Below are 10,288 nucleotides of genomic sequence, written 5' to 3'. Positions count from 1 at the left end.
GGAGGGCAGAGGGAGAGGGAGAAGTCAACTCCCTACTAAGCAGGGAGCCCGATGCGAGGCTTGATCTCAGGATCTCGGGACCATGAACTGAGCCAAAGGCAGACACTTCACCAACTGAGTCACCCAAGTGCCCCAATACTTTGTTTTTAAAAATAAAAGTTTTTTTGGAGGCAGAGCCAGAGGCTGTGTCTATGAAGGGGGCAGTATGAGAGGGTCCTCTGGTGATGGAGCAGTTCTGTAGCTTGAAGATGGTGGTAATTGCATGAAGCTGCCCAGGTGACAAAAATTACATAGAACTACACACACACAGGGATGCCTGGGTGGCTCAGTTGGTTAAGTGCCTGCCTTTGGCTCAGGTCATGATCTCAGGATCCTGGGATCGAGCCTCGCCTCTTCGTTGTAGGGCTCCCTGCTCAGGCAGAGATTCTGCTTCTCCCTCTGCCCCTCCTCCTAGCTCATGTGTGTGCTCTCTCTCTCTCTCAAATAAATAAAAATTTAAAGGAATCTTAAAAACACAACGCATGTGCACACACGCACACACACTAGTGCATGCAGAATTGGTGAAATTTGAATCAGCTTTATGGTTTGTATCAATTTTTTGATTGTCATATTGAAGGATACTATATGAGCTGTTATCAGAGGGGCCGGGTTAAGGGTATACCAGGACATCCGTACACATTTCTTTGTAACTTCCTGTGGATCCATAATTATTTCAAAATAAAAAGTTGACACAAATACACAACACCAACAACCAAAAAGTAAAGACCGCCATCAGATGGGAAACTAACTTGAGGGTAATTTTATACCGTGTCCTTATAATGCACGAGGAATGACCACTCTCCCTGAGAATTCTCTGTTCTCCAGGAATGGCTCTCACGTGGCTTCAGTAAGAGAGAATGACGCACAGACTATTACGGTCCTTTTTTGGAGCACATATGCAATTTGTCATCACATTCTTTCCAAGAAGTTGCATGAAAGATTTAAGAACGATTCTGCTCTGTCCTCACCAAGGTTTCTGTTAGAATTAGGAAAACTGATTGTAAAATAACAGGGAGCTTGGGTTTTTACTTTCATTCTGTCTTGGTTAAAAACAAAAAGAAACCCTGAAAAATCTTGTTGTTATGTACATGGCAGTTTTCAAGAAGTCCTCAAGGAAGGATGCATTCTGTGTTTGCTATCATTGAAAGCGTGAAAACAAAATGATGGAGAAATGATGTTGGTTTGTTCACTTAAATGTAATTCCTTATGTTGTGGTTCCTGCGGGAGCTGGCCAACGTTTCTGCAGCAGTAGACTAGCGAAGGCACTGAACATCTAAATAAATCAGAAAACTTCTCTAAGTTTGCCCTTCATCCCACGGACACTCAAAAAGAAGAGTATTAATACCTTAAAGGAGCAAAGAACTGACATGGGAATTGGATGCTGGCAATTGCTTAACAAGTTGAGAATAATAATAAACTTTTAAAACTGTAAATACTTGGGGCACCTGGGTGGCTCAATGGGTTAAAGCCTCTGCCTTCAGCTCAGGTCATGATCCCGGGGTCCTGGGATGGAGCCCTGCATCGGGCTCTCTGCTCAGCGGGGAGCTCTCTGCTTGGTGGACAGCCTGCTGCCCCATATCAGGCTCCCTGCTCAGCAGGGAGCCTGCTTCCCTTCCTCTCTCTCTGCCTGCCTCTCTGCCTACTTGTGATCTGTCAAATAAATAAATAAAATCTTAAAAACCTGTAAATACTTGTTCAAAAAGATGAATGTTCTCACTCCTATGTTGTCAGTGGAATTGTAAATTGGTACAATTTTCTTTGGAGGGACATTGGCAGTAGAACTCCAAGTCATAAAAATATTCCTATCTGTTGACCCAGTCATTGAATTTCTGGGAATTTACCCAAAACAAATAGTTAGAAAGATGGCATAGACTATATTATAAAGATGTTCCTAACAACACTCTATATGATAACAAAATCCAGAAAATAACCTCAAAGTCAAATAATAAAGGAATGTTTAATTATGGATTTCCAACCCAAGGGAATATTACATAGCTACAAAAACTGATAAACTTGCTATGTACCATATATAAAGGAGGTTATAAAACAATTCAAAACCCTCAAAGCACTTTGAGGAAAGATATGCATTTATGAATTATCTTCTGCAGAAGAAAGTGCGAATTCTAAAGTAGTTGACGCAGGTGGAAAGAAAATTCACTTCCTTGGGTGTACAGAACAGATTTTAACAAAATGCAAGTAAGTAGAATAAATTTATAATAAGTGCGGGAAAATCAGATTTATAGAAATATTTCTCAATTTTCAAGTTCTGTCCTGAGAAGAGGGATTGCACACATTAAGACTGATGACTGGATTTTAATGATTGCACATAGAGGACAGCACGTTATCTTTGGAATGCTCTAGATGTAATCACCAGTGTGCTTAAGATCACAAAATGATTCTCAAGGGTTTCTACCAAGGAGCAGACTGCCAGCATCTTGCATGTAGACTCCCTTAGGAGCAGGAGTTATTTTGGAAGATTAAGATTTTTTTTTAAAAATCACAAAGGTCCAGATTCGGCTGCCCTTAATACCCTCCAGTGACAGAGTGGCCACTTCCTTCTGTAAGCTAAAGGAGGGGAAATGATGATCTCGTCTTTTGTGTCTGCCTTCAGAGCAGATGGGTGGTAATTCTAGCTAAATATAATCATCCTCTAAATTCCAGGTGTTTAATTCAGCTCAGTAATGTTGCTGCACTGAACAGCCACATTTGGTAGGATTTGAAAGTATGTCCAGTTTCTTTGGCTATATCTTACCTTGACTCCTCCCTGCTGGGACCAGAGCCAGGGCATTAAGGCAAAGTACTAGACTGTTTCCAATCTTCCCTGGAGCCGAAGTAGTTAAAGGTCTGGACTTGAACAGGACCTCCTACAAAGTTGCATGTTATAGAAAGGAGGAACAGAGGGCTAAAAATTAAGTGGAGAAAGTCAATACAACAAACGTGAAACCAAGGCTTGCTTGGGTCAACCACATGGAGTTAAACACACACACACACACACACACACACACACACACACGTCTGCACACAGGTTGATTGTTGTTCCAAAGCCATCAAAGCTTCAGGTTTGAGAGGAACATTTTCATAGAGGGATATTTCAGAGCAGGGCTTGGAGGATGGATACGTGATTTATCCCAAACTTGAAAAGTCAAGGAACAGTTGGAGGTTGGAGGCAAAAAACCCCAAGTGGAATATACTCAAGGCAACAGGGAATTTTAGAAAAGAATGTGGGCGTTTGGAAGCCCGAGAGTAATACTCAAACGAGAAATGCTGGGATTAAAAACATTACGAGTACACTGGTAAACTACCAACATCTATATACTCACCATTAAGCATCCAAACGTTTAACCACTATCTAGTTTGGCCCCAGGAATAGACAGCCAGCCTGGCTGTACCTGAGCTTGCTGGCTCCAAGTCACCCCGTGACTACTCGTGTGAAGGTCGTGTGTTTGGAAGAGAATTATAAGGCGGGGTGGGGGGTGGTCCTGGCGAAGTCAGAGCTACACAAGCAAGCATATTTTAGTTCACTGGCTCAGTTACACAATTTCAGGAAGGTTTTCAGTGTAGAAAGCTTCCTTATGGTGCAAAGTTACATGAATCAGAGATGAATGCACAGGGGTATGGAAGTTGACATGAGTTTCAGGTTTGAAGAGAACATCAAGTGGGAGGGGTCCAGCAGAAGACTTCGGGAGAAGGGGCAATTGCTGTCCTCACTCCACCCACCCTCAGAAGACCCTTCTGTGAACAACAGGAGCTTCTGGAGATGGAGAAACCAGATCAGAATGACTGCAGTTCCTCTTGGACTGGGTCATCTTACAATGAATAGAATTTAGTGTCCCACTGGGTGCTGTCCCTATGGTTTCCTTCGGGGAGATTTTTCTTGGTTGTCATTCAGACTGTAGCCTCACATTTGATGAGGGGGAATCAAACATCTGTTAATGGATAGATGAATCCACCCGTGTCTCCCATTGGGTTTGGAAGGGCCTATTTAGCCAGAGGGATTTCATCTTGGGTGAAACAGTGATCTTGTTGTTTATGCGGTAAAACTTAAACTGACCCTGCCCTGCCTCAGGGACTCACTTAAAAGCAAGCCTGGGAAAACCAGTCCCAGGTAACAAAGCCCAAATACAAGGGTGGGTCAGGCCAGGTGGAGGTATCCAATCAGTGGGGACACATAACGTCTCCCTAGCCACCAAAGAGTGTGGTTCCCGCCTTTTGGGCGCCAATTCTGACCAAGGTGATAGGCTAGTTCAAGTATGTACTACGGTAAATTGTAGTTCAATTGGTCACACACCTGTGTGTGACCTAGCATGACTGTGTAGCTTTCTCTGTGTGTTACAATTTCATTGGCCACCTGTGCGTGGCCAGGCCCAATCACATGGCCTTTGCCCTTAAAAGCTAGTCTGTAAAGCAGAGAGGGGTCGCCCTCTCTGTAAGAGGCACGGCCCCAAATGTTTGGTTTGATTCTCCATGCTTGGCACGAAATAAAGCTTTGCTTGACTTTTGCTTTGTATCAGTCTCGCTCCTTTAATCACGGACCCATTATTAGGGGACCTTTCAGGTTACAGATTCTCCTTGGGTATCTTTTGGCTGGACAGTTAGACCCAAGCTTTTCCTGTCCATGACCCGGGCCCTGAAGGCACCAAAGGCCTATTAGCAGGCCAGCCTTCTTTGAGTACAAGACCCCTAGACCTGCGGTTAGCCATTAGCTTCTTTCTTCTTCCTTGACAACTTCTTTCCCATCAACCCGCAAGTTCCCAATTGCCAACATTCCCTTGAGAATGGCTGAGAGAGAGAAGGAAGCTACGCTTGGAAAGAAGATTGCTTTGTAGTTTATTTACACCAGAATGTAAGAAAAAGTAAGTTATTAACAATAATAAATAACTGGGGAAAAAAAAAAACACAGAACAGCCATAAAATGACACAGAAGGATGGCATGTGTGAGGATCAACTCTTGTTTGCTTGTAGTCGGTAACACTGTGCATTCCAAAACTTGGTCCTTCTGCAGTGGCAGTGTTATTTTGACTCAATATATGTAACTAATCAAGATCCCAGCTTGAAATGTAAACCCTAAAAGTGACACTTTGAAGCTACATTTAAGCGGTATAGGCATGAACAACTCAAAAAACCTCTTCTTGGTGATACACAGAAACTGAAGGGAGACTTGCAATTCAACAGACATGCTTTCAACTTGAAGCAAAAACACTGGGGTTTATCCTAAAGCACTTGTTAACAACAAAAGTATAATTAGTAACGGCATCTGAAGAGTTCTTAGCATATTCACATTCTCTTATTGCACTAACTCCTAAAAAGCTCAAACACTTCTATTTCAAATGCAAACAGATTGTTTTGAAGGTAGAACACAGAAGAACCCGGTATGTGTTGCCTCCGCATGTCAGCTCTGTGCTCTTGTTACATTTCAGTTTCAGCAAGAATGAATGGTTTTAAATGATCTATTTATGATCAATTGCAGTCACTAAACAGACTTTTTTTCTCTTTTTTTAAATTTCAAGAATTATGGCTCCGATGGCAGGTTGTCCGTCACCTAGTCTGCTGAGTCAGATGATCAGAAAGGGACTAAAACTATTCAGACTATTTTTCTCTATCGGATTATTTGAGTACACATTGTATGGGACTAATTTATACTCTGGCCCTTGGGAAAAGTAAAATTCCTCCTGATTGAAGCCAGCCAGTGACCTTGCTGTTTCTGAGCCACAACGAGATGCTAAATAAAGCAAAATTGAAAAATCCACATACATACATTATTAGCCTTGACATTTTCACGGAAAAATGACTTCTGAGAAGTATCAGAATCTTTTCACTTAGGTCACCATTTATTACAGTGTCTTGAAAGAAAATCACATCTTTCCTTTGGGCGTCTCATGTTTTTTAAGTGTCTGTGTTCATTATCCACCCACTACTGTACTCTTTAGAAATTTATTTTCAGTCCAAAACATGCCTAATACTCCCAAATTAAAACCATGTTCCCTCCACACATGGACGCAAACCCAAAGCAGAAGGGTTTATAAATGAGTTCGCCAATGAACGCCTATTGTTTTGGTTATTACAGTGGTAACTGAAAAAAGTGTCACAGGCTCCTTGGTTGTCATGCTTTTCCTTTGCTTTGTTTTATTTCAGTCCAATAGCAGGAAAATGAAATGGCCTCCAGAGCTCACCTCTGATAAAGTTTATGCAGTAAAAACACCAAGACCTCCTTATCCTGGGAAAGCACACAGCCAAAGTAACGACGCTGTATTACACTCAAATGAAAAACACGGGGCCATTTCGTAATTTGAAATCCATCCAAAGTAATGACATCTACGGTCACTTTGATGGTCTCCACTTACACCAGAGATGAAGATGGGATGAATGTATGTGTTATTCTATGGATTATTTATTTTAATTTGGCTACCAGAAACTCAAAACTGGTGGCATCTGATTCACTATATTTATATATATATACAGGTATAATACAATTTTGGTGAACAAAGTTGTAAGTTTCCACATTGCAGACAGAGGCACTGAGTTAAAGTTTCTATTTCTTTCCCCCAACATGCTTAATGAATTCAATTTTCTGCTCTTTTTTTTTCTTCTAAGTTTCCATCATGCAACCATTTAATTTCCATCCTTATGGGAATTATTAATGTTCTACATACACATTCATCGCAGGCTTCTATCCCACAATAAACAAACTCATGTATGGAGAATATGAAAAGAGACTTAAAAATCAAGACAGATAAAACATCGAAGTCATTTATGCCTTGTGATGACTGGATTAAATATTCAAAGCAGCTAAAGGAATATTTGCACACCCCCCGCCCCATTTAAATGCACACAACCACGTGTAGACAGGAAAAACTGAACATACTTTAAGAGTACACACATTTGTTGGCTAAGAATCACACTATCATTGGCAGCTTTGAAATTGATATCTGTGGTATTGAACTGGCTACAAGAGAAAGAAAACTCACAGAAGGAAATCAGAAATTAGCTTTCAAAAGCATACAGCATCATTGACCTCGACAGCAGAAGCTACTTTACAAAAAAGAAAAACGGCAATGGTGTTTAATGGGAAAACTAGGTGCCAGATGTGTTTACAACCTGCACAAAATAAATCTGTTCTATGCAAAAAATAACAATCCAACCCCACCCTGATTTCAGCGGGCAAATGGTAAGCAAAGATGCATACTATATCAGTGTCTTCTGAAAGGAGAATTTCGTCTTCTAAAGCCCAACATTCTCATTAAGTACTACTGTGTGGGGAGGGGACCATTGAGAAGTCCAAGGGGTCTGAGAAGATGAAGATTTCCCACAAGCAGAGATCATGCTACTATTCCATGCAAAAATCGCTTACTGTAGAGCCGGCGTTCTTAGGGAAGAGAGATGCACTGTCGATCTCTTTGCAACTGGTTTCCTTTGAGTTCTGGATTGATTTATTTATGAAGCGACATGTCAACCTGTAGATAAAGAAATGATCTTGACAGTCTGACGTTATGACTTAGAATACTCGGTGCTGGGTTCGTGGGACCAGCGCTTGCACCACGGGAGAGTTTATCAATTTCAAAGACACTATGTAGCATGTGCTGAGCACTGAGAGAGAGAAGCAGGCAGGGTCCACTGGCCGAGAGGCTGTGTGGGAAGGAGGACATACTCCTTGGTTTATGTTGTTTCCTTTGGAATCTGTGTTTTGGGAAGGTCCCTTTCCTGAGGTTGGAGGTTATGGTCAGGAAGGTTAGCTGGGGCCTTGGAGTTGCCCAACTACCTTGCTGTCTTCCTCTCTTGGAGGACAGAGAGTAAATGCCAGATTCTGCTTGCCCTTCCTTCTGCGTTTAAAGGCAGTGAGGCGCGACGGTGGCAGTTTTCTCTTTAGATCAAAGGAGAGTTCGTTTTCTGCCACTTAGGTTGAATAATCTTACTTCCCGTCAACCTGGATTCTCATCTTGGCATCTCTTCCGGCTCCTCCTTCTTACTCTACAAATAGGAGTCAGCAGTTTTGCTCCTTCTCTCCTCCTGCTCAACAGTCTTTACTCCGCTTCCGCAACATTCCCAATATTTGGGGTTCAAGTAAGGGCAAGAGAATGACAGTCTTTTTTAAGGTCCAGTGATGGGGCACTCTGTACCAGGGAAATCTGGATGTTATTGAAAGTAAAAGCAGGAGGGGGATGGGAGACAGTTCTCTTTTTCAGGGTTCCCAAACCAGAAATCTGACAGTATTAAAAGTCCTGTGAGCTTAGTCTACCCTTGAACGTCTTTGAATGGGCAAATACTCAATTGCAAATACCGAGAATCTTAATGGATGATGTTTGCCTCACCTGGGCCTCTTGGTTCCTAAACCAAACCATCCCCAAATCAGTCAGTCGTGGTCACATTCATCTGTGCAATTCTGGAAGATTTCTTAGGCCACAAGGGCACAAGGGGGAAAGTTATTAAAAGACAGAAACAAGTGGAATCTTTATTAAATTCTGTGAAAGGTATAAATCAGTTACTGTTAATTGCACTTGGAGCCACTATAGGTTGATAATTAAAATTCTCAAAAAATTTAAAGAGTTAATTAGGCCCCAAATCCTGAGTCAGACTAACCAAAATAGGAATCTCAATTAACTACTAGTATTCAAGTATTGGTGATGAACAGTTTGAAATTTAACAATTACTTATGTTACGCCTGAGAGTCTTTTGAGAATATCAGGTTTGATGAGAAGAGATTGACTTCGCTATTTTACCACACCTTCTAACACAGGGGCACAACATTTTCACTTATGTACTCTTGACTTCCACACCGACCTCATCAAACGCTCAACAAGGCTTCCTCCCTGGTTTCCAGCTGTGGCTACTAAGATTTCTTCTGTCCTTTGCAAGTCTTAAAATTTACATCTAGCAGGATGCAAGGGCATCCTTGGGGAATCCTATATGGGAAGGTACTTAACCACATGCACACTCAGAGATCGAAGGAACATGTTTGAGGGACAAAGCAGTCTTTTTCTCTATCAGAAGTTTCTTAAAAAAAAAAAAGAAAAACACCCAAATGAAAATATAAAACCCCATGAAATATTCATAGGAAGTTACTCTAATTTGGGCCGACATGGCTTTTCTGAAGAGTGTGTGCCAGGTAAATTCAGGGTGGCTCTTTTCTCAGGGTCTGGAAGTGTGAGAGTTTCTGGGGCTGACTTTTTCCGGGGTCGATCTTTGGGCACGGACAGAAAGTCTGGGGCGTCGGTGGAGAGAGGTGTGGATGGGGCACTAGAAGGGGCGCTGCGGACCGAGGAAGGCAGCAGGGGGATACTCGAGATCGAAATCGCAGGTGGGAAAATGCCAATTTTCCTGTTGGTGGCTTCCTGAGTGGCTCGTTCAAATTCTCGGACTTCATCCATTGTCATGTCTTCAAAGAAAAAAAAAATAGAAAGAAAAATGACCAGTTATTTAGGAGGGATGCAAATGGATATATCTCCATGCCTGATTTTAAGGGAACTACGGGAATCCTATCATAAAGAGGCCTGTCCAGACTAGAAACCCAAATTATCACTGAAATGCTAATCCCTGAAGTTTTGTTTTTTTTTTTTTAAAGGCATACACTTCTGGGGAAAAAAAATTTTTCCTTTTATGAATATCCATCCAAGATTTTCCAAAGCACTCTTTGGGGAGTAGTGTAAGTATTCCGAATTAGGATGGGTCAGGAGAGTATAGAACCAGACCAGGGATGTGCGTGTGTGTGTGTGTGTGTGAGTGAGCTGTGGGATGGTGATATATGGAGCTATTTATTACAACTAGTCATATTTTCCATAAAGGGAGGCTAGTTCAAGCAATTGATGGCCCAGAAATGATACATATTATTACCTCCTTCAGGGTATGCAAGTACAAGTAAACCTTAAGACAGGAAATAGGCAAATCATCAGAATTTCTTCTTATTCAGTAAATACATTTTTTGCATTCGGGGGGGTTACTGGTTTCCTGACTGTGTATCCACCCTGAGATTGTTTAAATGTTGTATTTTAATTAATTCAGCTTAAAAAACAAAGAAGATAATGACAACAACCACCAACCCTGCAAATTATCCCAAAGCCAAGAAAAATAAAACCATCTTTTTAAAGAAACATTAAAAAAACCCCTAAAAACCATTATTTGGCATTCCCGAAACAAATTCAGTGGTGCCTCATTAAGAGAAATTGTCAGGTGATGTAGATTTTCTAAATATCTAAAAATGTTTTTATTAAGTGAGAAAGCAAAAATTAGACACTTTTTAAAATACAAATCTTTCCCT

General features: G+C 41.4%; 1 protein-coding gene across 1 annotated transcript in view; it reads right to left on the bottom strand.

The window, feature by feature from the left end:
- Positions 1 to 9,319: 9,319 nt before the first annotated feature.
- The window catches only part of PITPNC1 (phosphatidylinositol transfer protein cytoplasmic 1), a 252,041-nt gene continuing 251,072 nt past the window's right edge, over positions 9,320 to 10,288 (bottom strand). The window contains exon 10 of the mRNA XM_059381053.1: positions 9,320 to 9,409. Within this exon, the coding sequence (XP_059237036.1) occupies positions 9,404 to 9,409 (6 nt within the window). The 3' untranslated portion in view covers positions 9,320 to 9,403. The remainder of the gene's footprint in view (positions 9,410 to 10,288) is intronic.

This window comes from Mustela nigripes, chromosome 16, assembly GCF_022355385.1.
Source record: "Mustela nigripes isolate SB6536 chromosome 16, MUSNIG.SB6536, whole genome shotgun sequence".
Taxonomy (NCBI): Eukaryota; Metazoa; Chordata; class Mammalia; order Carnivora; family Mustelidae; genus Mustela; species Mustela nigripes.
Note: the sequence above shows the minus strand (reverse complement) of the source record. Positions and strands in the feature narration are given on the sequence as shown.